The sequence below is a fragment of the Suncus etruscus genome, chromosome 7, assembly GCF_024139225.1.
Source record: "Suncus etruscus isolate mSunEtr1 chromosome 7, mSunEtr1.pri.cur, whole genome shotgun sequence".
Taxonomy (NCBI): domain Eukaryota; kingdom Metazoa; phylum Chordata; class Mammalia; order Eulipotyphla; family Soricidae; genus Suncus; species Suncus etruscus.
In genome coordinates this window covers 62108072-62135321 of record NC_064854.1, presented here as the reverse complement: position 1 = coordinate 62135321, position 27250 = coordinate 62108072, and the positions used below count along the sequence as shown (strand labels likewise).

The window sequence follows — 27250 nt, the reverse complement described above, 5'->3', positions numbered from 1 at the left end:
AGATAAAGACAATATGATGAGATGGTTAAATAAAAGGCCAAAGGTCATGCAATCCACTGAGTAAAACATAGTTCCAGACATCTTAACTGTTTTGTCACTTTAGTTGTGGGGTCAATCTGGCACTGCTCAGAGTGTACCAGGGTTCCAACAGGGTCATGCCACATAATGCTGGGGATAAGGCACAAGGCCTATTATTTTTAATCCAGTTAGTTCTCATACCTCTGTCACTTTTCTTTCTACTTCTGTTCCATCTACATAATACACATCTGTGATAACACGAGTGACAAGTGTGTGAACCTCACGAATTGTTCTCATGTGGCGATGCAAGACATGGCCATGTGGAGGCTGAGGCATTTCAAACTCCTCCTCTCCCTCACAGATTGTCTTGAGCACAATGCTGATATACTGATGGTGTTCAAAGACAGGAACTATATTATTTTATTTTTATAAAACAAACAAGTTGGATGATCAGAATGAGAAGCACATCACTAGTGAAGCTGTCCTATGCAGATCCCAGGTAAAGATGGCCTACTAGAGCAACTGGCTATGCAGTGACTCTGTATCATCCCCAGAAGAACTGACTGGCTTTTCACCACTCCCTCTCTCAGTCTGAACTGTAGCATCTTGCTTTCCAGAGTTCTGGTCCACTGTACTCGTCCACTGTTCACAAACATTCTTTACAGTCTGAGTTGCTGCTGAAACAGTTTCTGGGGCCGACAGGGAATGTTCTATTGTCTGGATTCCTATGTTATTTTGGCTGGGCCTTTCAATCAAGGCCTTAACAGGTTTTTCCCGATTATTATTTTGTCCTTCTTGCTGGCCTTCTGGGACACCTGTCTCCATTGCTTCCTCTTGAGGACTAGATGACCTCTGTATAGTCATCCGCTGGGAGAAAGGAAAAGTATGGTCCCTGGCAGGACTAGTGGGTTTCACAGACTGTTGACTCTGTCTGATCCTTTCATCAGATCCCAATTTTTCTTTGTCTTCTTGAGTACTTGGAAAACGAAGTAAGTTCCCCCTGATGGGTGCAGAATGGGAATCTTGACTTCGAGCCTCATTATGTTGCCGAGTTTCAGAGCTAAACACAGACACGGTCTTCTGAGGACTGGCAACAGCCTCAGCAACAGCAGCAGATCTGCTTTCTCTTACACCAATTGTAGGTTTTTCCAGGGTAAACTGCAAAGATTCTTCACTTTCCTCAGTCTCAGGAGTCACCAGTTTCATTCTTAGAGACAACTTATCTGTTTCTGGGGTGGTCCCAAAATCTCCTTTTTCGTTCTCATGTATAGGATCATTCGTCTCCACCATACTTTCAGACATCACTTCAGTGGCTGCTACAGTGCTTTCTGGGTAACTGCTAACACCAATAGGAGTACTATGCCTTTTAGGCTCCAATTTTAAGTGGAGTTGCACCTGTCAATGGTGGGATAATATCACCTTCTTTAGGCAAAGTGAAATGAAATGGAGTTTCACTAGAGCTTTCACAGAAGCTTTGTGATGCATGAGCCTTATCCAGCTGCTGGGCCTCTATACCTGCACCCAGCTGGTTTGCATTAGCCATTTTTGAGTTTTCTGTTAAGGTATTATCTTTTCTATCTTGAGATTGAGTCTGCCGCATCTCTTCATTACGTCTCAGGGCATCATCCGTTCTTAGGATAGTCAAGAGAGGCTGTGGGGAGTCTGCCTCAATAGTTTCCTTTTCTGCAGTCACTGATTTCAAATCTCTTTCTGCACTCTTTTCTTCTTGGAGATCTGACCTATTCTCAGCACATGGTTCCATTTCTGGAGCATCATCCTCCCATGACTGGGAATCTGAGCTTTTCTCTACTCCTTCCAAAGGTTCACAGGTAGCATCACCTCTTGGAGATGGTTCTTTCACATCTACGATGACAACACTTGAATCCTCTGAAGTGGCTTCTTCCCAAGCTTCCTGATCCTTATGTTCTAATTCTTGGTCAAGTACTGGGAGCTTTGGAGGGGAATCAATACTAATCACGCTGGTTTCAACTTCCATAGTGTCCTGGCACTCTTGTTTGGCAATTTCCTTTGAAAGACACAATCCTTGGGATTGGGTTTCAGCGAGAGAAAGATGGAGTGGCTCACTCTCCATTTCTTCTTCTTTAGGCTCCTCTTCTTGACTTTCACGCGGAGTCTCAGGGATTTCTTCCACATCAGAACCTGTCGACCCTTCCTCTGGATGATGATCTTTTATTTCCATAGCTTCTTCCTGATCTAACACACTAGAGAGTGCTTCAGATCGAGTAGCTGGAGAAGGAACTGCCTGACTCCCTGAATCACATGTGAGATCAATACAGACATCTTCTGCTACACTATCTTCTCTACCTTTGCAATCAGTAGTTAAAATGCTACTACCATCTCTTGTTTCCATGTCTTCTCCCTTTTCTCTGTCATCATTCTGACTCAGTTCTACTTGTTCATCTTGTGCTGGATTCCTTAAGACATTACTGTTTTCAGCAGGAACCGGCTTGGAATTAATAACAGGAGACATGGGTTCTGTATCTTCAATCTGTGTGTTTTCTCCATCTTCATCAATTCTATGAGAGCTCAAACTCTCCATCTTTGGGGACTGACTATACTCACTCGCAGACAGCATCAATTTACAAGAATCTCCTGTCAGCGATAGCCCAATATCCTCTGTAGAATTCTGTGGTCCAATTCCTGATGTTTTAGAACACTCAACAGTCAAAGAGGAACTATGCAAATCCCCACTTTTTTCCCATCATTTGATCGTTCTTCTAAACTTGGAGATGGAATGAAAATGTCATGAGAAAATTCTGGTTGGGTTGGGATAGGGAGTGACCCAGGAGTGAAGACTGGTGTGCTCTGAGATACTGGTGTTGAAGCGTGTGGTGATATAATAGGCTCAGCTGGAAGAGGATGATTATCTATCTCTACTGGTGTAAATTTCTTCTGAAAAGTTTCTCCTCCTTCTTCAGGTAACACTGACATATTCATTGGATCATGTAGAAAGACTGTCTTGAACAATAGACCGCTGACCAGAAAGCTGCAGAAGGTGCAGAGTAGTGGCAGGTGTGGAGGCCAGAGAACACCCACCATCTTCTCTTGAAGGAGTGGAACAATCTGTTTTACTGCTCTGGTCAAACATGTCTTCCTGAGTAGACAAAACCCGAGACTCTGGTGACTTCTCAACCTGCAGTCCACTTTCCAGATGTTCTTGAGCAGATAGTTGTTTTGCTTCCATAGCAAGAGATACTTTGGAACTAGTAATCATGTTCTCTGACCTTGCAAGTAGGGGATTTTGCTCTTTTGCCACCTTTATATCCTTATTGGCAGTGACATCCTTGTTGGGTTGTTCTGCCATGGAGAGAGCATCACTAGACTGTTCTTTAAGTTTCATTGCAATATTAGCATCAACATTGGACAGCCCAGTATACCCAGAGTTGGTGGTCGCTGACTTGACATGTTCTTTTTCTACTTCATATGACACAGTATTTTCTTCAACATCCTGGCTCTGGGAAAGTTCCAAAACACCAAAGCCTAACTGTGATGAAGCCGGATCTTCACCATCAAGGGAGTGTGTGATCTCATCCAGATTATCTTCTTCCTTTTCATCTTGTACTTTCTCTCCCATCTCTTTTTCCTTTTCTTCCATAGGAGCAGATTCTACCGGCATTTCCAGAATACTGCTTGTTCTCTTTCGCTGAGGTAACTGTTCTATCACCGGACTGATGGAACCACATGTGTCCAAATGAGAAGAATCCATAGGTTCTTCCACTTTTTCTTTCATATGTTCACCATTATTGTCTCCTTGCTCTTCTTCAACTGCTTGTTTGGGATTAGATGCAACATCCAACTCGGGGTCGTCTTAGTGTGCCGGTAGTAGATGCGGGAGGTGTCAAGAGAGGAGAGGGAAGCGAGAACCACCAGCTGCAGCAGCAACATCAGCATCGTCTTGAGCCTGGCTTTCAGGCTGGGAGTCTTCGATGAGGAGACAAGGGGTGTCTTGCTGAGAGAAACCCGATTCCAACGGACTTCCAGTCGGGTCCATCTGCTCCCCCCGGCTCCTGCAGCTCTCCAGCTCGCTTTCCCCCTCAGGTGGCGCCTCGACCGCCGGGAGACAATTTATTAATCTTGTTCCTTCTTAGGAAAACAGTTGGGACCTTGCTCACACATAGAAGGATACACAAAGTTGCCTTCATCTTTGACATGCAGAAAAAAAGGAGCAATAACAAAGTTCTGCATATCTGTGATGAGTAAAGCAGTCTCTACACACATGCATATGTATGTGTGAACACACACTCACAGGAAGAATTGTTTCCTGCATTCCAATACTTTCCTCCAAGAGAAACCACCCTGCCCCAACAAGGCCCATCCTCTTGATTTCCTGCCCCCCTGATGTACCAATAGCTCATAAGGTCTATGGGCCTGCTGGCCTGCCTCACAGCCCTTCCCTTCCTTCTTTTCTCTGGCCTCATGCCACTGCCTTGAGGATCCTGGGAACAAACCTGGCATCTCCAGCCTCCATGGATCCAGAGCTGCCTTTGTTGCCTCCATTGCTTCATGGCTGGACTCACCTGCTTTCCCAAAGGTCATTGGTTTAACAGTTCTGGGTACTGAGCTATGAGAAAGGGTGTGGAGAGAGCTCAGAGAACTCAGTTCTGATGCCAGTTCTCAGAGAACCTTAGCTGTGTGGGTGGGGCAGAGAGAAATATACCTCACAGGTGGTGCAGCTCAGAACTGAAGATTCAGGAGACATCCGTGAAGGGAAGGAAATACTCCAAGTATTCCTCCAAGGGAGGTCTCCAAATTTTGTACCCCCTAAATCCTAGTAAAGGAATGGGTACTGGAACGTGGTACACTGAAAACTCAACCATGAATAACTTTAGAACTTTAATTCTGTTAAAATTAAAAGCAACTGGAGTGTGTGGAAAAGAGAAAGAGCAAAGACTGGGCCAGCTAGACACAGAATCAGACAAGGAGATGGGAAGACTATAGAGTCCTGAAACTCTATGGCAGTCTCCCATCCTCCCTGCTGACCCCACCATTTCAGTTTATGTTTCTTTCCTCTCTGACCCGATATCTCAGCTCTACCTCCCTGCTGACCCCCAACATCTCAGCTCTATGTCTCTCTCACACTGACTCCAATATATATGTTGTGTTTTCAGAGCTTAACAAAGAGTTGCTTCAAAGTGAATTTAATGACACTGGGTCTGAGGGCAGGCATGGGCACTGTCCCTGGTGCCGAGAGGTGACAGCCATCTAGGAAGGCAGGACTTAAGAGGCAGAAGGGGTGGCATGTCCTACACTCAGGGGGTTCAATGCCAAATTACTAACTACTGCTGGGGCTGAATATACACGTCCTCAGGATGTTGTACCAGAACTCCTCCCAGGCTAGCGTGTTGAGGTATGACTTTGACTCAGTAAATACGCATTTGATCTTATACCGCTTCAGCACATAGAACCACATGTTCACTTCACCCAGGTCACCCACAAAAGCCTCTTTATAATCGAAGCTCTGGAGATTGTCGGAAGTCCGCTTCTGCTGCCAGCATGATGAAGGCTTGCAATTCCAGCTTGTAAACCCTCTACAGAGCCCAGCACACCATGGGCATCTGATCCAGCCACAGCTCCACAATGTCTGAGGCCAAGTCTCGGTGGTACAGATGTGCATCAAGGCAGGGGCACTGGCAGAGGGCACAAAGTACTCCTCATACCCACCCATGGTCAGGATGAGGGAGCCAGAGGCAAACCTCTGCAGCACAAAGCTAGATGGCTGGTATTTGATGGCACCGGAGAAGAGGGTGAAGTTACGGGCCAGATCGGTGTAGAAGAACAGACACAGGGTGAAAGCCAACAGGACCCTCTGCTACTGCTGCTGCAATTGCACAAACATGGAGGAGGTCTCCAAGTTTTGTACCATCAGAAGGCTTTCCCACTCAGGTCTGCAGGGAGATGAACCTCTGACTTCAGTGTCCATTAGAACCACTAGGCCCTGCCACACCCTTCCACACTGGCCTCATCACACTGGCCTCCCCCTGAATCCTAGGATGGCCTCTTAACACTAGCCCATCCAGGAAATACAAGCTCACCTTCCTGCATAAAATTCTCCATCAGGTTTAGGGAAGGAGTCAGTTCCCTCATCTGGAGGATAGGCCTAGCAGGAGTCCGGCAAAGAACAGTGAATACAGATGCAGCTGCTCCATGTCCCTGTTGTGACCTGAGCAAATCGGCAGAAACTCCTGGGATGTGTTGCAGAACCTCTGGCTCTCGGACCAGCACTACTCCTTCCATATATGAGGCTCGAGTGTCCTCCCAGGATACAGTGGATTTTCAGAAACCCTTCAGAAGCAGAAATTCCAGTTATAGAGCCCTGTGGGACTTGGTCCAGGTCACAGAGGGCAGGGGATTTTCACACTTCTTGTGCCACAGGGACCCCAAACCAGAGGGCTGACCCCACCCACTCATCTCCAACCTCTTTACTCTTCAGTGAAGGGCACTAACTGGCCAGGCATTTATATCTGGGTTCATTCCCAAGAGGACCACTGAATCCTCCATGGGCCAACTGCTGTGTGCTGGCTGCAAAATGCCTCCCTGAGTCCTGAGTCTGAAGCCACAGGCCTCCTAGTGCTGAGAGTACACTCAAGGTATCAGGGTACACTCAGGATCTGGGTGCTGTGTTCCTTAGTACATTCAGGGTCTGGGGCGCTATGTCCTGATCCCCTAGGATCTGATCTTGCTCACTTCCCAGTATCCTATCAATGTTGACTCACTTGAGTTGAGCTCATGCTGCTGGAGTCCATGGACCTTGCGAACAAGACTATGACAAATATCACAATCTTATTAGAGAAGACCAAAGGCCTAAGACAAGTCCTTAGGCCAGGAGAGATAAAGAGGGAGACTTTGGGGCCTGGACTTGGAGCCAGGGTAAGGTCAGATTGAGGGCCAGGTAAAGCTAAAGGATACAGCTGAAAGTTTCTAAAGATCTGTTCCAAAATCAGGGAGAAAGACGTAGTTGGGGGTAGAAATAGTTCAGTCCACTGCTTCTCCAGCTGTCTTCTAAATGCCAACCAACACTTTCAACTGTCTCTTCCAACTGCCAACCCTGGGGAGGGTTTTATAGACTCAGCAGCCAATCACAATTAGGGTCTTATTTATAGGAGCTGGTGTCTTAAAGGGGCAGACACCTTTTATGGCTAGCTAGTACTGGATTGTAGGACCAGAGTGCCCTGCACTAGCATTGACTTTCACCATCTCACTAACAAATCACTAACTCATAACTCGTTGGTTAGAGGCCATTCACTGGCTGGTTACTGACAGTCACTGAAGGGCTACTGAACCCATCACTAGTCACTAGCCATTGCTGACTGGCTGGTTACTGGACATCACTGACTGGTTCCCAGGATGATGACATGGGTTCCTATAAGGTTTCCTATAAGAACTTTCCTCATCTCCCAGCTACAACCTCACCTCCCACCCATGGACCTCACCACTCGGGACCCTGACAGGAATGCAAAAATCCTCCAGATCCTCATTCACTAGTGGCCCCAACAAGTGACATATGGCGCACTAATACTTGGGATCCTGTAGTATGGTCCTCACATTCTCCCCTATAAGAGGGGTCCCCTACATTCTCCCCTGTTGGAAGGTTCCCACATTCTCCCCTGCAGGAGGGTCTCCACATTATCCCCTAATGGAGGGTACCCACATTTTCCCAAGCAGAATGGTCCCTCACATTGTCCCCTGTTGGAAGGTCCTCATATTGCTGAAGGAGAATGTCCCTCCTTAAAGGCTGCAGCTCTTGTCCTGGGTGCAGGCCACAGCCCTGAAGGTGAGATTGGCTCAATTGTTGGGATACCTACCCATGAACTGACCCATGATGTGATACCATCCATGGGGTGACCTACTCGTGAAATGATCCTTCCACGCAGCTGTGCTCAGGTGCTTCAGAGTAAGATTTGCCTGCCACATCCCTGCTGGTTCTTGACTTGCTGTCACTGGCCCAAGAAAGACTGGTCTGCGATCTGTCCTGCCCTGCCCTGCCCTGCCCTGCTCTGCCCTCCTCAGCCAATTCCAGGAACATTCACTCAGCTCTTCAGGTCCCCTGTGTGCAGCCTATCCCAGGGCACTTAACTGCCCTGGCCAGCCCAGAAAGAGCAGGAGCCAGCTCCTTACTAGGCCTTCAGAAGGGCACCAAGCCCAGACTAGACCAAATCTATTTGCATCCTCTTTGTGCTCCCCGAGGATATGCGCACTGGTGCAGAGGCTCACAGAGAGAGCTAGTTTGGTAGTGCAGGGGTCACAGGAAGAGCTGGGTCCTCCACCTTCCTGGGGGGACTCGGTGAGAAACACCCCAAGCCAGCAGGATTGCTCCAGACACTCAGGCCACACATATCTCTGGGCACCAGCTCCCATTCTGAAAGCCCATACATGTCGCCCTCAGATACCACCTCTGTCCCCAAACATGTCTCCCATGGCCCCACTGAACATTGGTGGCCTCAGGAGCACGTGTCTTCCATGGCCCCACTAAACATTGGTGGCCTCAGGAGCACTCACCCTTGCAAGTCCCCACTGAGATACAGACTAAGGGGGGGGGGTGTTGCAGGGACAGAACATAAGGTGCCCCCTGACCCCCTCCCTTGGTCCCAGCACCTTGATCTCTCTCCAAGACAAGCATTTATTAGTTTGATTTCAGCACACACACTTATACCTGTAATTACTGTATAATGTCTGTTTACTTTTTTAAAATGAAAATGATTTTAAATTAATCTTGTTTTGTGAGTGCCAAAGCACCCCTGAGATCTATGAAGACACTCCAGGGTGTCATCAAACCAAGAGCCAGGAATTAAAGGGAAAGGAGAGGAGCCGGAGAGGAGGGATATGAGAGAGGGGGTGGCCCAGTAACACCTGCATGCACTCACCTTCACTCACACCTGCACATACACCTTCTCTCTCACCTGCACTCACACCTGCACACACACTACAATCACATCTTCACTCACATCTTCCCTCACTAGCATCTCAGATGTTCATACACACCTGTGTGCTTTACCCTACCACTCACATGTCCCTAGTGCTCATGGGCACATGCTCTTGGCGATCTGGGAGGTACAGCTTGCCTTTAACTGAACTGTTCATGTCACCTTCCCCAAAGACAGTCTCCCAGGCCACTGCACTGTGGACAAGACCTTGGAGGGACACAAAGGCTGTCCCTGAGGCTGTGTTCCCTGAGGTTATGGCTCCTGGGGCTATGATCCCTAAGATTGTGTCCCCCAGGCTGTGGGTCCCTCAGGCTGTGGGCCCCTGAAGCTGTGTGCCCTGAGACTATGGGTCCCTAAAGCTGTTTGCCCTGAGGTTTAGGGGCCCTGAGGCTGTGGGAATGGAGACTGTGGGAACCTCTAGGTTCCAGGTATACACACAATTGAAACCCTTGACCTTTGGAGATATTTTCTGGTGAATTTCTCAAGAGTTTCCACATCAGAAAGCAGAGCATCAGTTGAACTTTCCAGAAAACTCCTGAGCTAGGGCTGGTACATGGGTGATGTTGCAATAAAGATACTTGCAGAAGCCGGGCTGTGAGTGCTTTTAAATGCTCTGGGTCGGTGAGGTCAGTGTTGGGCATGATGCTGTCTGTCTCAGAGGAGAGAGGTTGGGTGGCACCTCATGGAGTGGGAAGGCTGAGGTAGGAACCCCTCAGAGAATGCAGCGTGGGGCTTCTGGATGGGTCAGGGCAGTGTTCAGGTAGGAAGTGAGAAGAAAGGGCCCACTGAGGACCCCATGGTGGGCTGCAAGCCAGGACCCTTTAGAAGCAGCTGCCTGGAAGGATGGGTGGGAAGAGAGCTTCGGCGGGCAGGATGCAGGAGGCCCAGGGGTCACTTCTCTATCCTCAACGACATGATGGGGAGACTTGAGCTTTGAAGATGGACTGGGGCGGGGGCCATTCCCAGAAATTCCCTAGGATAGGAAGCCTGGAGGCCATGCCCTTCCCGAGAGCAAAACAGGAAAGCAGGAGGGCCAAGTCAAGCATCTTGGAAACTTTCCGGACCCCACCCCAGCTGTGGTCAAGGCGCCCCTTCGGTGGTGACCTAAGTCCCACCCACTGCGACGCCAGCTCTGTACCGCGGGGCCAGCACCGTTTCTGCCCAAATTCCTGCTAGACAGACCCGAATGGGGAGTTTCTGGAATGTTCTAGGGAGCTGCGAGGCATCCCCATCGTGAGCAGCTCCAAGGGCTGAGCGTGCACCCCGGTACCCGCGCCCCAACAAGAGGACGGCCGCCAGTGCCACCGCGTGGCCGCCCTCGGGAGGACGACTCGAAGCACATCCCACAATTACTGATCGTCTTCACTTCTTTTTTTTTTACGTTTTATCTAAACCAGTGCTTCTCAATTATTTTCTGTCATGCCCCCCTAGGAAGAAGAAAATATTTTCGCGCGCGGGCGACTGTAAATAGTATCTTTATTTAAAAAACTTTAACCTGCAAAACAAATATATACAAAATAATTTGAGCTGATTTTATAATCAGAGGCGATGTCTGGATTAATGGCTACAATGAGCACGTTTTGCAATGCATAGCTTTTCGAAGCAGGGTTTGAAGCAGGACACAGCAACTCTCAGCTCCAGAGACATAAACACGGGGCTTAGCTTGTGATAGTGTTTGCAGAAGTCAAACGCGCCCCCTTTTACGGAGCCTTGCGCACCCCCTCGGAGGCACGCCCCACTATTTGAGAAGCACTGATCTAAACACAGTTGTCACAAAATTGTTCGTTGTTGAGTTTCATTCATAGAATGTATGCCACCCTTCACCAGTGTACCCCTCCCACTAACTTTGTCTTTAGTTTTCCTCCCATCCTCCCATCACCACCACCCCTGCCTGTCTAGAACAGGCAATTTCTCTCTCTCTCTCTCTCTCTCTCTCTCTCTCTCTCTCTCTCTCTCTCTCTCTCTCTCTCTCTCTCTCTCTCTCTCTCTCTCTCTCTCTCTCCTTTTTTTTTTTTTTTGGTTTTTTTTTTTGTTTTGTTTTTTGTTTTTTGGGCCACACCCGGTAACGCTCAGGGGTTACTCCTGGCTATGCGCTCAGAAGTTGCTCCTGGCTTGGGGGACCATATGGGACACCGGGGGATCGAACCTCGGTCCGTCCAAGGCTAGCGCAGGCAAGGCAGGCGCACCTTACCTTTAGCGCCACCGCCCGGCCCTCTCTCTCTCCTTTTTGACACTGTGTTTTGCACTATTGTTAATAGAGGAGTGCCTTGCATGTCTCTTTCTCCCCTTTCAGCACTGAGTTCTTGTCCAGAGTTATCACTTCCAACTATTATTGTCCTAGTAGACCCCTCTTTACTCTATCTGCACCCACCACTCTTTGTGGCAAGCAAGTTTCCTATCCTGGGCTGGACCTCCTGACCTTCTCTCTTGTCTATGGATATTACCAAACTATCTCTTGTTTTTTCTTTTTTTTTTTTTTTTTTTGGCCACACCCGGTGGTGCTCAGGGGTGACTCCTGGCTGTCTGCTCAGAAATAGCTCCTCGCAGGCATGGGGGACCATATGGGACACCAGGATTCGAACCAACCACCTTTGGTCCTGGATGGGCTGCTTGCAAGGCAAACGCCGCTGTGCTATCTCTCCGGGCCCCTTGTTTTTTCTTATACCCCACAAGTGAGTGAGATTATTCTATGTCTATTCCTTTTCCTCTGACTCATTTCACTCGGTATAATAATCTTCATGTCCATTCACGTATAAGCAAATTCCATGACTTCATTTTCCTAATGATTGTATAGCATTCCATTCTGTAGATATACCACATTTTTTTAGCCATTCATCTGTTATCAGCACCTGGATTGTTTCTAGATTCTGGCTATTGTAAATAGTGCTGCAATGAGCATAGGAGTGCAGAGGGTATTTTTGTATTGTATTCCTGGGGTATATCCCTAGGAGTGATATTGCTGTATCATATGGAAGCTCAATTTCCTTTTTTTTTTTTTTTTTTTTTTTGTGGTTTTTGGGTCACACCCGGCAGTGCTCAGGGATTACTCCTGGCTCCATGCTCAGAAATTGCTCCTGGCAGGCACGGGGGACCATATGGGATGCCGGGATTCGAAACAATGACCTTCTGCATGAAAGGCAAATGCCTTACCTCCATGCTATCTCTCCGGCCCCTGGAAGCTCAATTTCTAGCTTTTTTTTTTTTTTTTTCAAAAAAGCTGGACAAATCTGCTTTCTCACCAGCAATGAATAGGAGTCCCTTTTCCCTCACATCCATGTCAGCACTGGTTGTTCTGTTTTGCTGTGTTGGTGTGTGTGTGTGTGTGTGTGTGTGTGTGTGTGTGTGTGTGTGTGTGTGTGTGTGTGATGTGTTCCAGTCTCTGTGGTGTGAGATGGTATCTCATTGTTGTTTTGATTTGCATCTCCCTGATGATTAGTGATGTGGAGCATTTTTCATGTGCTTTTGGCCATCTGAATTTCTTCTTTGTTCATTTCTTCTCCCCATTTTTTGATGGGTTAGAGTCAACTTTACTTTTTAAATTGTTTGAGGGGACTGGAGCAAGAGTTCAAGGGGAGGGCAATTGTCTTGCATATGGCCGACCCGGATTCGATACCAGGCATTCCATCAGGTTCAGTCTGATGGGACTATGGGGACCTAATGCTAAGAATCAAACCTGACTCTTATGTGTGCAAAGTAAGCCTCTGCTGTCTCTGGACCCTCCCTTTATCTCTTGGGTTTGTTAGAATTTCTCCTCCTTCCGTTCATCTCAATGACACCTACAGATAGTTGCCTGAGACCAGATAGTGTGAATGGTCAATGCCCAGGGGAAGAAATTAAGGAGATTCGAGTTGAGAGGCCAGTCACTTACATCCCTGATGGGCAATGGGCCCAATTTCCCCTCCCCTGACACTGCATGAAGGAAGGCCCTGGACCCAGAGTCTCCAGTCCCTAAGCCCTCACTGCCCCCCCAGAGCCAGGGCAGTGGTGCCTAAAAGTGCCACAGTCTGGCTCACAACCTAACCGCCTACCTACGAGTATCTGCAGTCTGCAGGTCGGCCGGTATCTCATCCTTCTAGGTCACTCAGTGCCCGCACAGAGAAAGGGGCGCATGGAAGAACTGGGGATGATGCTAGAGAGAGGGACTCCCAGCTTCTACACGCATCAACTGTCTGGGGCTGAACATTAGCAAATTCAAACCATTCCCATCACCGCCAAGGTAAGGAACGAGGCAAAAATCCCAATCTTCTCTGTGCTAAAGGTGGCCCCATTGTGGTCAGGGGTGACCCCACTGGACAATGAAAACTAAGTGACCAGGCGACCCCCATTAGACAGTTGATGAATGACCAGTAGTTATAGCCAAGGCCACCACGGGCGGTGCAATACCTATTATTGATCGCCGGGTGGCAGCAGAGCCCAAGCCTGGCGACTCAGTCGGGAAAACATGTTTCCCTTTTCCGCTCATGAAATTCCACCAATCCCCGTCCTCACAGCGGGAGTAGTCCCGCCCCACAGAGAGCACAGAGCCAACCAACTAGCGTCTCTCTCGGGCCATCTGGGACCTCGACCAATCTCCATCTTCCGGATGACTCCATTTGGGCGGGGCTTAGAGATCAAGTGAAGCCAGAAGGAGGCAGAGCCAAAGCCCGTTGACCCTGCGCCCTGCCCCCAGCCATGAGCGCGCAGCCCCCCAATTTCTCCTGGGTGCTTCCTGGCCGGCTGGCGGGACTGGCACTGCCCCGGCTGCCCGCGCACTACCAGTTCTTGCGAGACTGCGGCGTGCGGCACCTGGTGTCGCTGACCGAGCGCAACCCCCCGCACGCCGGCAGCTGCCCGGACCTCACGCACCACCACCTGCGGATCCCCGACTTCAGCCCGCCGGCGCCCGAGCAGATCGACCGCTTCGTGCAGCTGGTGGATGAAGCGAGCGGCCGCGGAGAGGTCAGCGGGGCCGAAAGGGGCGCGATGGGAGGGACAGGCCTGCAGGGGTGCGGTGGGAGGGACGGATCTGCAGCTGTGTGGCTTGGGGTCCAGACTTGGGGGACCAAGCAGCGACCGGTCCACATTCACGGAGCCACGCTGAGCATTGGGCCATACCCTCCTCCTGGGCACTGGACCTATTATGCAGCAGGTAATGACTGACTGCCTGTCTTGTGGGCCACCCACTGGCACCCCCAAAGAATACCTGGAACCCCACAAGGAGTGATTTCTAAGCACAGGGACAGGAGTTAAGCCTGAGCACCCCAAAACCAAAAAACAAAATTAAAAACTGAGCAATAGCACAGCGGGGGGGGGGGGGGCCAGGGGGCGGGTTGCCTATCATGTGGACAACCCAGGTTCAATACCCAACATCCTCAAGAGCCCCTGAGCATGCCAGGAGTGATTTCTGAGTGCAGAGTCAGGAGTAACTCCTGAATGCTTCTGGGTATGGCCCAAAAACCAAGAAATAAGAATAAAAATAAATTAAAGGCATGTTCTCAGAAAATGAAGTTTTGTTTTTAATTCTAGAAGATACAAAGGAAGCAAAGATTAGTTTGAAAGGTGGTAGTTTAGGTTTATGGTAGATATGACCATGAAGATCACCCCTCTGTGTTGAGCTGGGGGTCGGTCACACACACACACACACACACACACACACACACACACACACACACACGGCTTGGGAGCAGAGCTCAGTGGGGGTCACACACACACACACACTAAGGGTCTGGGAGTAGAGCTCAGTGTGGGTCTCACACACACACACACACACACACACACTCTAAGGGTCTGGGAATAGAGCTCAGTGTTGTCACACACACACACACACACACACACACACTCTAAGGGTCTGGGAGTAGAGTAGAGCTCAGTGTTGTCACACACACACATACACACACACACACACACACACACACACACACTCTAAGGGTCTGGGAGCAGAGCTCAGCGTTCCCTGCCCCCTTACAGGCTGTGGCAGTGCACTGTGCACTGGGTCTGGGCCGCACAGGCACCATGCTGGCCTGCTACTTGGTGAAGGCCCAGGGCCTGACAGCAGGAGACGCCATCGCTGAAGTGCGGCACCTTCGGCCTGGCTCCATCGAGACCCACGAGCAGGAGAAGGCCGTGTTCCAGTACTACCAGCACATCAAGTAGGCTGTTGGCCCCAGCTAGACATCTGCACACTCCACAGTGGTAGCAGATGGGCACCCTGGTGGCATTTCATCAGTGGGGTCCTGCAGCTGCTCCCGAAATAAACCTTCACGAACTAGACCATGCCCAGGACTCCAAGTTTCTGGGGCTCACAGGAGACAGATGGGGAGCATGGAGGAAAGGGACCCTTTGTCACAGCCTCAGAGCTGGGGCTCAGGAGGGCTGGCCACAGGCATAAAGCAGTGACCATATGGGAAAACAGATCCTAGCCTCTGAGCTCTGCTTCTATGTCCCTGAAGATTTAGGGATGGTATCCCCCCAGGAGCTGGCCAGAGGGAGAACACAGCCCCAGCTCACACCCATGACCAAGAAGATCCAATATGCCCAGAACCGGACCCACTTGCCCAGCAGAGCCTCTCCTGAGATAGGCCAGACTGAGCTAGGGAGTGTGTGCTGAGTGTATGGAGCCCTGCAGTGCCTCAGCTCAGAGCCCAGGATGCCCCAGTTCCAACCCCTGTGACATATCTGAGACCATACCTAAGATCCACCAGGTCGGGGCTCTCATGGGGAGCAAGTCTGAGAGATCAGTTCCTGCCCCTGCTCCCCTGCCAGCCTGCCCAGGAGGTTGACATTCCAACATAGAGGCATAGAATGAGCACAGAATGGGGATTCCCCATCTAAGCACCCCAATCTAGGCATAGAGTGGGATGCAGGGGAACTCCCACCCAACCTCTCCCACCCCTACAATCAAGCAGAGTGGGAGGCATGGGGACCCCCATCCAGCATCCCCAACCCTTGCCCCACCAGCGTTGGGTCCATGTGTCTCTCAGACATCCAGAGCCTTCCAGAGGGCACTGTGCACATGTATTTCCTGTGCAGTGAGTGCCTGTGTACATGGTCACGTATGTGGTGCCTGTGTGTATGTGCTGTCTATGTACACGGTCATGTGTATGGTGTCTGCATGGAGCATTGGTCGGCTGCACTGGAAGGGCTGTATGACCATTTGATCCAAGAATAGGATCAAGTGCAGAAATAAAGCCAGAAGCTGCCCCACCCCACCCCTGTTCCTGCCTGGTTCCCGAAGGATCCCCACCTTCCCCCCCCTTCTACCTTCTGGTGCTGCCTCCCTTTCCCCTGAGACCCTGGTTCTCTCTCTCCTGATCCCGCCGCCCCCTTAATTTAAGCAGGTCTCTTCTGCCTGAGAGTTCCTTGGGGAAATAAACATGTAATTATGTGCTTAAGGAAATGGATTTTAAATAAGTGAGTGTTGGCTTGAAAGGAGCGGGTTCATTCATTTGCCCTCCCACCATCCCTCCCAGAGGAAGCTGCAGGGGACTGTCCCCTCCCAGGTCAGCCTGGCCCAAGAAACAAGGATGCTGCACACACAGCGATTCAGAATTAGGGTCTGCCAGCGCCATCCTGTCCCTATTGCCCCCGTCCCGGCTGTCCAGGCACATGCACACACAGACGTGTGCACATACGCATGTACAGCTGGGCTATGGACTCCATGCCACCTCAGCTTTACATAGGAACACAGGGCCAGACACAAGTGAAATGAGATACCACCCCGTGAACTCTGCCCGCCTGAAGAGTGCCTGTGTGGTGCCAAAACACGTAACCAGACGGCAGATGTCCCTGACCTTTTAGTTTCATACTCACTCTTCCTGCTACAGTGCAGTGTTGACTGGTTCAAGGCTGGGGTATCTCCCCTCCTCCTCAGACCCCTCCCCTCCTCCAGGGCTTCTCCCCTTCTGTAAAATCAGTGCTCATGCCTAATATAAACTCTCATCTACCTGGCCTCCTGCAGCCTGGGGCACGGAACAGGCAGGAACAAGCTTGGGAGCAGTGGCAGTGCAGGTTACCTGGGCTGTGTACTTCCAGGCTGTGGTACAGGGATATGGGAAAGCTGGCAGGAAGGAGAGCAAAGTAGAACCCTGAGGACATTCCCCATGCTTCTCCTGGACATGTGTCTCTAGCTGACACCTCCAAACTTCTGGCTTCCACCTGCTTTACCTGCAGTAGGTCTTGGGCTTGGGGAATAGCTGAGCAGGGTATCGTGCACAGGATCCAGGCTGACTCTGGCACCACACAGTCTCCAAGGCACAACTGCGGCCTCAGTACTATTGGGGAAGCCCCAAAACAAAACAAAAGTAAATAAATAAAACACCTCAGGGGCCAGAGAGATAGCATGGAGGTAAGGCATTTGCCTTTCATGCAGAAGGTCATCAGTTCGAATACGGCTTCCCATATGGTCCCCCGTGCCTGCCAGGAGCAATTTTTTGTTTTGTTTTGTTTTTGGGCCACACCTGGCGGTGCTCAGGGGTTACTCCTGGCTGTCTGCTCAGAAATAGATCCTGGCAGGCACAGGGGACCATATGGGACACCAGGATTCGAACCAACCACCTTTGGTCCTGGATCAGCTGCTTGCAAGGCAAACGCCACTGTGCTAACTCTCCGGGCCCCAGGAGCAATTTCTGAGCATGGAGCCAGGCGTTTCCCCTAAGCACTGGTGGGTTGTGACCCAAAAATCACAAAAAAAAAAAAAAAAACACTCACCTCAGTTCTTCCTGTTTGGCAGCTCTGGCGTCTGTTCAGGGAGCTGGAGGAGAAAATAAGCAAACAGGCAGAAATTGAATTGCCTGACTCGGCGAGCTATTCTCATAAGTGCATAAGTGCGTGAAATGGGTTTTGTTTGACAGTAGTAAACAGACAGCTCTGAGCCTGCTCCTCACTGATTTGGGGGCTTCTTTCCTTGCCTCCAGGGAACTGTACCTCTTACCATCCCCCTTGTTTCTGAGGTCCATGGGGACATAGGGACCAGTCCGTCCTCTCTCAGCTCCCACAGTGATACAGGATCTTGCAAGGGAAACACATGGTAGAGAAGGGAAGTCTAACTCACATCTCTACAGGCTGTGGAGACAGGCCAGCACTTGACCTGAAACCAGGGATTCCTGATGGATAGAGCCCCGAGAGGTGGACCCTGGGGGATGACCACAACAGTTGGATCTCCTGCCCTCTCAGTGAGACCTCAGCCTTGTCATGCTCTGAACTCAGACAGAGTTGAAGGACATAAAGCAAGAGTTTAAAAGTGCCTGGTGGAAGCTCTGGTTTCTCTTCACATTGCTTAAGTCTTTCGCCTTTGTTTTTTAAGTGCCAGATGGGGGCTGGAGAGACAAGGGGAGAGGATAGCAAGCAGGGCACTTGCAGCCAACCCAGGTTTCATCTCTGTGCCCCATGTGGTTTTCCAAGCCCCATCAGGAAAGGATTCCTAAGCACAGAGGAACCAACTGCAGGCTGTGGCCCAACGACAAACAAAAGAAAATCTGAGGGCTAGAGGAAAAGCACAGTGGGTAGAGCATTTGTCTTCTTGTACACAGCTCTCCCAAATTTGATCCCTAGTATCTGATAGAGTCTCCCATGGCTGCCAGGAGTGATTTCTGAGCGCACAGCCAGGAGTAACCCCTGGACGCTGCCAAGTGTGGCCCCCCAAAAAAATTTTAATTCTGGATAGCTGTGAGGGTGGGTCCATGGATAGAGAGAGAAGAAGGGTGGAGAAGTAGGTAGGAGGAAGGTTAAATGGATGGATAGTGGGTGCATAAGATAGAAGGGTGAGTGGAAGGTAATTAAAAGGGTGGGTATGGGTGGAAAGGGGTTAATTGGATGCAGCATTTTAACACTTTTAAGTCCCTCTGCAGGGCAGTGTCACGAGGGGTCACTGCAGATCTGACAGAGTCTAGTTATCCCATAGGTCTCTGGAAAGGGGAACGCTGGGAGGGGAGGAATTGGATGGCAAGGGGGAGGTGTATCTATTGCGTTCGCCCTGCACCTGTAGTCCAGACTGGACTCCCAGGCCTACCCACTTCAGGACTTTGCTAAATCCTAGACTTTGCTAAGGCCTGGGGTAGGTACATTCCACACACACACACACACACACACACACACACACACACACACACACACACAACCTGTTCTTTACAACCAAACAATTCTCAGGGTTTCAAGGGCCTTCTCAGAGCAACTAAGTTTTGGGTATGACTCTGCCCCCACACTGCACTGACACCTTCACTCTGCCCTTCAGCTTGGCAGTGCAGAAGCCAATGATCACTCTGATGGTCCAATAGGTGTGGATGATGCTCCGTGTAGTGCCAGCTGTGGGCCGTGTTCCCTGCAACTCATCCTGCCCACAGAGCTGGGGAGACTAGGTCCCAGAAACCACTGAACCTTGATCTCACTGCTGATTCAGGCACCAGCCCTCTCCCCAAAGCCACATCTAAGCACCCCATGGGGCTCTTCAGGTGAGAGCCTTGAGCCAGCTCTGCCCCTCCCGACCTCACTTGAACCCCGCATGATCTCTCAAGGGCTCACTGTTGGAACCACTTCAAGAGGGCAGCCAAGATGAGGAGACTGTGTGGAGGGGTTTCAGGAGCCACACGCGGAGCTGGTGTCTCTGTGCTAAGTCACACAGCTTTCTTGTCTCACTGAAGAGAAAATAGCTGCTGCTAATTTAGCAATGATGCATGTTTTCATTTAAAAATAAGTCAATGATCACCAGAGCAATAGCACAGTGGTAAGGTGTTAGCTTTCACTCAGCCAACACAGGATGGACCCCGGTTTGAATCCCAGCATCCCAGATAGTCTCCCGTGCCTGCCAGGAGCAATTTCTGAGCACAGAGCCAGGAGTAACCCCTGAGATCCTCCAGGTGTGACCCAAAATTTAAAAAAAAAATCAGTAATTATCAGGGTAATTTTCTTTTTACATATCTTTTTGGCTCATTTTCCTTCTATTGGTCCCTTTTTCTTTTCTTAAATGTTTGATGTCATAGCACAACCCTCAACCACCAATCATCTGCTGGATGATTAAAAAAAAATGGCTCTGGAGTCTCTAAGTCCATCTACCTGGGGATAACATGCCAAGCTCTGGAGTCATTACTGCAGCAGAACCCCAGAAAAAGGGAAGAAGCTCAGGCAGTAGTTGAGGGGGCCCACAGTGAAGAAGGAAGAGGATGGAAGTTCCTGAGAAGTGGGACAGTGATGGGGAAAAAGGCAGGAAGGGAAGAGGAGAAACCCCCAAGTCAATGGTAATCCTTTGGGGCTTTGGGGTGCAAAGAGGGGAGAATTAAGCTCAAAATCATTCCCTCACTGCCCCTAAGTCCCAAGCCTGTGCACAGAAATGGCAATGAATTTGGGACAGAGAAGGGGCTCACCCTGCAGACTGGAGGGAAGCCTAGCATCTCTCAAACAGAAGCATTGCCTGCTGTCTGGGCTCCAGCCAAACCCCACTCACTTGACTCAACCCCCATGAACCAGGTCTGAGGGGAGAGGGACTTGAAGTCAGCAGAAAATAGGTTTCACATTTGTGTGAACACAGTACAGATGTGGACTTCCCTGCCCCCAACACCCAACCCCAAAGACACTGCCCATAGCCTTTGTCCAAACACTGGCCTCCCCCAAACTGGCCTTCTCCCCAACATCAAACTTCTCCCAAGCAGGCTCCTTCTATCCCCAACCCTAGTATGTTCCCCACCAGCCTGAGTCACTCACACAGGGAGTGAACCGGCACGCCCACCCCTGCTGCTAGCCAAGAAGATTCTCCACGCTCAGTCTCCCGCGATGGCTGCAGCTGTGCATGGCTGCCCTGCCCAGAGGAGGCACTTGGGTCCACCTGGCCATCTAATGATCCTAATGGGAGTTCCAGAGCCTAGGTCATGGCCTGGGAGAACAAGACCACTTGGAAGGAACCACAAGCTTCACCTTGCAGGAGCAGGCACCCAGTGTGCCCCACAGCTAACCTGCCCAGGGTACCAGACACAGCTGAAGGGAGGCGTCCAGGGGCCCCTAAGGTAAAGCTGGAACCTGCGAAGACACTGTTCAGAGACAGTGAGCTCAGCAGGAGCTGGTGAACCGGCTGATGGAGTGGGGGGCTGCCTCCAGGCTTCTAGAAAGGGATCTGGGAGGAAAGCCCAGGTCAGGAGCAACCCCAGAGCCCAGGGTACAGGACTGAAGCCCCTCCCACCCATGCTTCTGACCTTGGCGGGAGCTTCGCTTTCCTGCCGAATGTTGGGGGTGGCCAGGGCAATTCAATGCAGAGCAGGACTGAAGAGAAGGACGGGGAAAACCCCGCGTGGTGCGCGAGTCTCCAAGACTCAGAGCCTTTGGCCCTCAGGTTGTCCCATCCGACCCACAAGTCTGCAGGGCGCACAGGCAGCCTCTCCTTCTCCTGCCTGATGCAGGTGGGAGTGGAAACCCCCTCCCCCCCGGCGCATTCCATCCGGCTCGCGGAAGGAAAGAAGGATGGCAGTCGTGATTCGTCCCATCTTGTCTTAACAGTGTCTTTATTGTGCTAACGCTGCGCCGGCCTTGACCCTCCCACAGTTGTTCGGTGCAAACCCGCCCTCCCGGCCCGGGCAGCCTGGCGCGATCGCCTTTCGCCTTTGTTTCCACCCCTGTCCCGAATCGCGGCCCGACTCAGTGGCTGCCGCCGCCGCCGCCGCCTCCCTTTGTCCCTTCCTGGGCTTCCTCGTGTCCCGAGGGAGCTGCACCCAGACCCGGCGACGTGCGAGTCCCCAGCCAGAGCGCGTGCTCTTGCAGGCGCGCGTGTCCCGTCCGAGCGCGCGTCCCGCCGGAGCGGGAGTCCGTTCCGAGCGCGCGTCCCCGCCGGAGCGCGCGGCCATCCCGAGAGCGCACGTCCCACCGGGGCGTGCGGCCATCCCGAGCGCGCGTGTCTCCGCCGGAACGCACGGCCGGGGCGCGGCGCGGCACGCTCACACCAGGAGCCCGTCCTTTTGGGGCAGCGGCGCCTGCGTGCATTCGGGCTCCGCGCTCTGGACCTTGACGTAGACCGGAGCGGGCCCAGCTTCGCAGGCGGCGGGGCGGGGCGTGAGCGCCACGTCCTCCGGGCCGCCGCAGGGTGCGGGTGCGTAGTGGCGGCCCCGGGAGCGCCGGACGTTCTGCGTGGGGTACCCCAGGAGCTGGGAAACGCGGCTGCCGCGCCCGCTGACCTTGCACCCGGGCGCCACGTCGTCCTCTCTGTGGAAACAACAGGCGCGGGTAAGCTGACTCCCGCGGCGCGCGTGGCACGGCCTGGGCACAGCGGAATCCGGCAAATGGCCCGCGCCCCACCTGCCCCGCCTCGCTCGCTCGCTCGCTCGCTGGGCTGCACCTGCGCTCCTGCCGGCGACCCGGCGCTCGGACATCCTCGGGCAGGCCTGTCCCCATGCGTCCCGCCGGCGCGCGCTGTCGCCCCTGGAACGCCCTAGCAGAACGTTCTCGGAGAGACGCGGAGCCGTGGGCGCAGCCACCGACCCTCTCTGCGCTGTGCCTCCCCTCTCTCTCTCATCTCTCTCACTCTCACTCTCTGCCTTTCGGTCTCTCTGCCTCCTGGCTCTTCTTCCTCACCTCCTGCCCTGACTTCTCTCCTCACCCTCCCGGGCACTGCAATCATTAGCACCTCTACACTGGACCTACGTTTGTTTTTATTTCTAGCGCGTCTCTACCTACTGAAAGTATCTAGCTCTACGGCTACTGTTTTGACGTTTGTTAGCTAGCCCGTCCGGAGTGCGGCCGGCTGGCGCGGACGCGAAAGTAGGACGCGCGCCCTGCCCTCCAGGAGCGTACAGTCTAGCCGGGGACCGGGGCGTGCGGGCGGGAGGATGCGGGGAAAACATGCGTCGCGCAGGTGGGCATGCTGCGTCCCGGCACTCCGCGGCGCTGCAGGTGGCGGGCGGGCGGGCGGGGGTGAGGAGGGCGGGGCGCCGACCCCAGGCCCTCGCATGCTGCATGCATCAGGTTTTACCTGATCTCGCTAGCCAGGTCGCCGCAGGCCCCAGCGCCGGCCCCGCCGACCCCGCCGCCGTAGCCGAAGGCCCCGCGGCCGACGCCACCGCCGCCGCAGCAGCAGCAAACTAGCCCCCAAATGCCCATCATGAGGCAGGCGAGCATGAGGAGTGAGCCCAGGACGGCCCCGATGATCATGCCGATGCGTCGCGAATCTGCGAGGGGAGACAGAGAGGAGAGAGCGCTTTAGCCAAGGTGCGCCGGGGCTGGGAGCGCAGCACAGCACGCCGTGACAGCTCATCCCTCTCCCCAGAGTGGCCAGGGGTGGGAGGCTTCTTCCTGGGCTGTGCAGCCCCCCGCCCCCCGACTTACCTGACACCTTCACCTCCACCACACACACACTGTAGCCCACATGGTTGGCCACCGTGCACTGATACAGCCCGTTGTCCTCGCTGGTCAGACCCTTCAGCAATAGGTCGCCGTTAATACCTAAGAAAACAGGTTCATCAGGGCTCATGGGGCCAGGCACGGACACATCCCAGCTCTGTCCCCCTGCGGGGTCCAAGGAAGGTCTCTGGAGGAGCGCTTAGAGTCCCTTGGCTCATCTGAGCTCTCTCCCCAGAGCCTCACAGCTGCACCCTGCTCCACAATCCTCCTGGATCAGGGCAGCAAGTGGTTAAGCCCTAGGTCCACCACCACACAGGTCGAGAAGCTCCTAGAAAGGCCCTGTGCTTCGGTACTCACTTGGATTGATGGAGCTGTGGAAGGATTCCTGGTAGGAGAGCTCTGAATGGAAGCTGTGCTGGGAGTGGTAGGAGCCAGCGCGGTAGGGGTGCGTGTGCCCGCTGATCTTGGCCCAGCGGTAGGACAGCGGCTGAGTACCCCCGCTGGCAAAGCACTTCAGCACCAAGTCATTGCCATGTGACATGTGTCCCTCGGCCCAGCACATGGGCACGGCAGGACGCGCTGTAGAGAAGTGGGTGAGTGAGCAGGGTATAGAGCGAGAGCCCAAGTCTGGAGAGGAGCCCCCCGCCCCAGGGGGAGAGAGCACATCTCTACCTTGCACAGTGACGATGACCTTCCGGGAGGCCATGGTGGTCTTCTTCACCCGACACTCATAGGTAGCCGTGTCAGACACCTGAAGGTTCATAAGGTTGATGGAGGCATCATACTGGCTGGGGTCCGAGGCAGCAAAGCGGACTCTGTGCTGCAGGTGTGGCACATTCCCGTGGTTGATCCTCTTATCCTGGTAGCTCAGGAACTGTGAGGAGAGGGGATAGAGAGACTGAGCCAGGGAGCCCAGAGGGCAGAGAGCGCACCCAGGCTGTTCAGCCTTGAAGGGGCACGGTGGTGCCTGCACTCACCACATTCTCTCTGTGCGCTGGGTCTGAGTTGAGCTGCATCCACTCGATGTCAAGCCCATTGTTGCCCAAGTCCTCTGGGTCCAGGAGGTAGGGGCAGCCCAGCCTCACGTTGTCCCCCTCTGCCAGGAACAATACCTCCTGGCCATCCCCGTTGATTCTCACAGCAGACAGAAGTGCTGGGAAAGGTGGAACAGTGGGCACAGAGCCAGGCTCAGTGTGTGTATGGACTCACGGTGTCTGTGTGCATGTGTGTTTGCATGTGCATATGGGTGACTGGGTAGAAATGTTTTATATGCATGACTATGTATATATGACTATATATGGGCATGTGAATGGGTGTGCTCATGTGTTTGTATACATGCAAGGGGGTGTATAAATGTCTGTACATATGTATGTGGGTGTGTATATGACTTGCATATCTGTGAAGGGTGTGTTATATATGTGTATATGTGTTCATAATGTGTTACATACTGTTTATATAACTGAACTGTATATCTATTACTGTATATGAGTATGTATATATATGCCTGTGTATGTGGATTACATATATTACTGTGTAGGTGTGTATGGGTATATTGATTGTATGTGTGCTGTATATATAACTTTGTATATGTGTGTATATCACTATATATATGTCTATGTATAAATGTATTACTCTGTGTGTATATGGGTGTATGTGTAGATGTCTTACTATATGTAGGGTTTGTGAATGGGTATGTATATGTGCCTATGTAGAGATGTGTGTTTGTATGTAACTGTATATGGTTGACTTTGAGCATGAGTTTGTGTGTGTATTCATGTGGTTGTGTCTGGGTGTGTAGCTCTGGGTTTGTGGGGTGTGAATGGGTTTGTGTGCATGGATGAGTAGTTGTGTGTGGGTGTGTACTTGGCTACATGCATGTGTATAGAAGAGTATGTGTGCATGTGGACACAGGCCTGAGAAGGTGTGTGGACATGGGGTGGGGTAGCAGTGCATATGGGGCAGCTGTGTGCTCCGCGTCCATGCCCACTGACTCAGGCCCGAGCTGTTCCTGAGCCAGCACGTGCCCCAACCGGTTGGCCTGGCAAGGAGTTGGAGGGGGTGTGCTGGGCTCCCTAGCAAGCGGCAGGGCCAGTGTCCTACCTGCTACCTCTCTGGAGATCACAAGCCCTCTGGGCCTCCCACCCTACTCAGTAGCCCTCACAGTCTACTCTGTCCTGGGACCACCTCCTGTACCATGCACCCTGCATTTCTTTGTCCTCATAGCACACTACACCCTCCTGGTGCCTGCCTCATGCCCCACATGCACACACACACACACACACACATACACACGCATATGTGTATGCACAGAATCTCACAGGCCTCACACTTGTTTCACAGTGCAGAAATACTCATGCAAACAACCAACACAAGTGCCCTGTGCTCTGCAGTATCAGTCACAAGCTGAGATCTGCTCCACCATGGGCCCTGGAGCTGGAACTAACGGAACTCAGCCTACAATTGGCAGCCAGGGAACAGCCCGGGCTCCTGATAAAGATCCTTGGAGGCAGATTCTTCCAGAACCCTGGGCCACGGGCAGCCACGGAGGCAGCTCCACCCAGGGCTGCCTGCATCCACCACCCAGCGAGAATGAGGTCTCACCCTACCACTACCACTCCTGCCTGTCCCAGCCTTACCCAGCCTCTCCCTGAACCTCCTCCCAGGAACCCGGCCTCAGCTTATCTCCTGGGAGGAGGAGAAGTCCCCAAATGTCCTGCCAACAGCCGGAGTGCCAGGGGTGGTACCAATCTCAGCTCAGAAGCCCCCTGGGAGTTGCCAGCCCTGTTGGTGTGGACACCCCACACACTCCAACAAGGCCCCAGTGCCCAGATCCAGCCTCCTCGGCACCTGCCCGAAACGCAGTTGATCCTTCACGCTTGCTCCCAGCACCCACCCACATGACACACCTGCTTCCCTGTCTCCCCAAAACCATTCCCTGCTCCCCAGTCCCACCCTGCCAGGAAGCTGACCCTCCTGTGTCCGGGAGCCCTCCCAGGGACAACTGACCCAGCTTCCCTGGGCTCCTGTTCCCCTTTACATTCACAGCTGCATCCCTGAATTAAACACACACACACACACACACACACACACACACACACACCTGCATGCCTTTTCTCTCCTGACAGGACCCAGCATGTGCAGATGCGGTGCTCGCCCGCCTGCCTGGGGGCACGTGGCTCTCAGTCCTACCTGGACTCATGCACACAAGTAGAAGGTAGAAGGTTCCTCGGTGGGCCATGGCTGTTTCTCCGCTGGTCTCCCTCATCTGGGCTGGGGGCCGGTGTTGTGGGGCGTGGACGGTGGAGGGGAGTGAGCCAGACACTGCTCTGGCGTGTACTGAGTGCCCGGCCGGGGAGCCTCGGGAGTTATTTCTATGGGTGGGGGGGGCCTGGTCCCCACCTTGGGGAGGAGTCCCCAGATCACTAATTAGCAGGGTGACAAGGCGACCTACCCAGGCATTACCCAGCCCGCACCCAAGCTCTTCCCTGTCCTCTGTGCGGGGCACAGGGCAACCAGCAGGACTAGTAATTAGGCACCTGTTAAATTCCTCTTCCTCCTGTTGGCCTGGCTGCCTCACTCCCACTGTGCTGGAGATATCTAGGAGCCCCCAATCCAGCCACTTTCTAGAGTGACAAGAAAGAAAAGGGATGGAGGGAGCTGACACTAGAATAGCAGTGCCATCCATACACCCAGACCCATGCTTCATAAAGCACCAGGACTCCATGATCAAGTGTGTAGAGAGGTTCCCTGTGGGACAGGCCTGCAGGAAGGACAGCCCGGGAAGGCCCTGGCATCTGTCCCCTCAGAGATTCAGAACTGTAGGTCTGGAGTCTTCCTCTACCCTCAGAGATCCATCCAGGGCAAGCTGGTCCCTAAGATGTGGAGTCCTGAGAGCAGATAGTCAGAGTATTCCCCAACACACACACACACACACACACACACACACACACACACACCCCTGAGGTTGCGAGGGCAGCCAGATTTAGGGGGTGGTCTGCTGG

The 27250-nt window shown here is 52.4% G+C and overlaps 4 protein-coding genes across 4 annotated transcripts; 1 reads left to right on the top strand and 3 right to left on the bottom strand.

Moving 5' to 3' along the window:
• Nucleotides 1-531: 531 nt before the first annotated feature.
• Nucleotides 532-4033, bottom strand: LOC126014318 (TP53-binding protein 1-like). Its single transcript, XM_049777628.1, is given in 4 exon segments — nucleotides 532-1405; nucleotides 1407-2730; nucleotides 2733-2983; nucleotides 2985-4033. Coding segments are annotated over 4 exon segments (3495 nt in total). The 5' UTR covers nucleotides 4031-4033.
• A 1278-nt stretch (nucleotides 4034-5311) lies between these two features.
• Nucleotides 5312-7857, bottom strand: CRP (C-reactive protein). Its single transcript, XM_049777627.1, has 4 exons — nucleotides 7842-7857; nucleotides 7715-7785; nucleotides 6753-6818; nucleotides 5312-5848 (listed from the first exon to the last, which is right to left on the bottom strand). The coding sequence occupies exons 1-4, from the start codon at nucleotides 7855-7857 to the stop codon at nucleotides 5312-5314; spliced, it is 690 nt and encodes a 229-aa protein (XP_049633584.1).
• A 5758-nt stretch (nucleotides 7858-13615) lies between these two features.
• Nucleotides 13616-15209, top strand: DUSP23 (dual specificity phosphatase 23). The gene is made up of 2 exons (XM_049777474.1): nucleotides 13616-13898; nucleotides 14907-15209. Exons 1-2 carry the CDS (start codon nucleotides 13632-13634, stop codon nucleotides 15090-15092), a joined length of 453 nt encoding a protein of 150 aa, XP_049633431.1. The 5' UTR covers nucleotides 13616-13631; the 3' UTR covers nucleotides 15093-15209.
• Nucleotides 15210-21732: 6523 nt separating this feature from the next.
• VSIG8 (V-set and immunoglobulin domain containing 8) lies at nucleotides 21733-26487 on the bottom strand. Its single transcript, XM_049777184.1, has 7 exons — nucleotides 26439-26487; nucleotides 24227-24402; nucleotides 23922-24123; nucleotides 23607-23828; nucleotides 23235-23351; nucleotides 22882-23077; nucleotides 21733-22115 (listed from the first exon to the last, which is right to left on the bottom strand). Exons 1-7 carry the CDS (start codon nucleotides 26485-26487, stop codon nucleotides 21851-21853), a joined length of 1227 nt encoding a protein of 408 aa, XP_049633141.1. The 3' UTR covers nucleotides 21733-21850.
• Nucleotides 26488-27250: the final 763 nt, after the last annotated feature.

What these genes read in the sequence shown, in the direction of transcription:
- CRP (XM_049777627.1), bottom strand. An exon ending in ACCTTCCAACAGGGGACAAT is followed by an intron (nt 6,819 to 7,714) that starts GTGAGGGACCAT and finishes TTCTCTAATAAG; the next exon opens with ATTGTGATATTTGTCATAGT. An exon ending in GCAGCATGAGCTCAACTCAA is followed by an intron (nt 5,849 to 6,752) that starts GTGAGTCAACAT and finishes CAGCAGCAGTAG; the next exon opens with CAGAGGGTCCTGTTGGCTTT.
- DUSP23 (XM_049777474.1), top strand. Translation starts at nt 13,632, where the DNA reads ATGAGCGCGCAGCCCCCCAATTTCTCCTGGGTGCTTCCTGGCCGGCTG. An exon ending in AAGCGAGCGGCCGCGGAGAG is followed by an intron (nt 13,899 to 14,906) that starts GTCAGCGGGGCC and finishes GCCCCCTTACAG; the next exon opens with GCTGTGGCAGTGCACTGTGC.
- VSIG8 (XM_049777184.1), bottom strand. Translation starts at nt 26,487, where the DNA reads ATGGCCCACCGAGGAACCTTCTACCTTCTACTTGTGTGCATGAGTCCA. An exon ending in GGTGGAGGTGAAGGTGTCAG is followed by an intron (nt 23,078 to 23,234) that starts GTAAGTCGGGGG and finishes CTCCCCTCGCAG; the next exon opens with ATTCGCGACGCATCGGCATG. An exon ending in GACCTGGCTAGCGAGATCAG is followed by an intron (nt 22,116 to 22,881) that starts GTAAAACCTGAT and finishes TTGTTTCCACAG; the next exon opens with AGAGGACGACGTGGCGCCCG.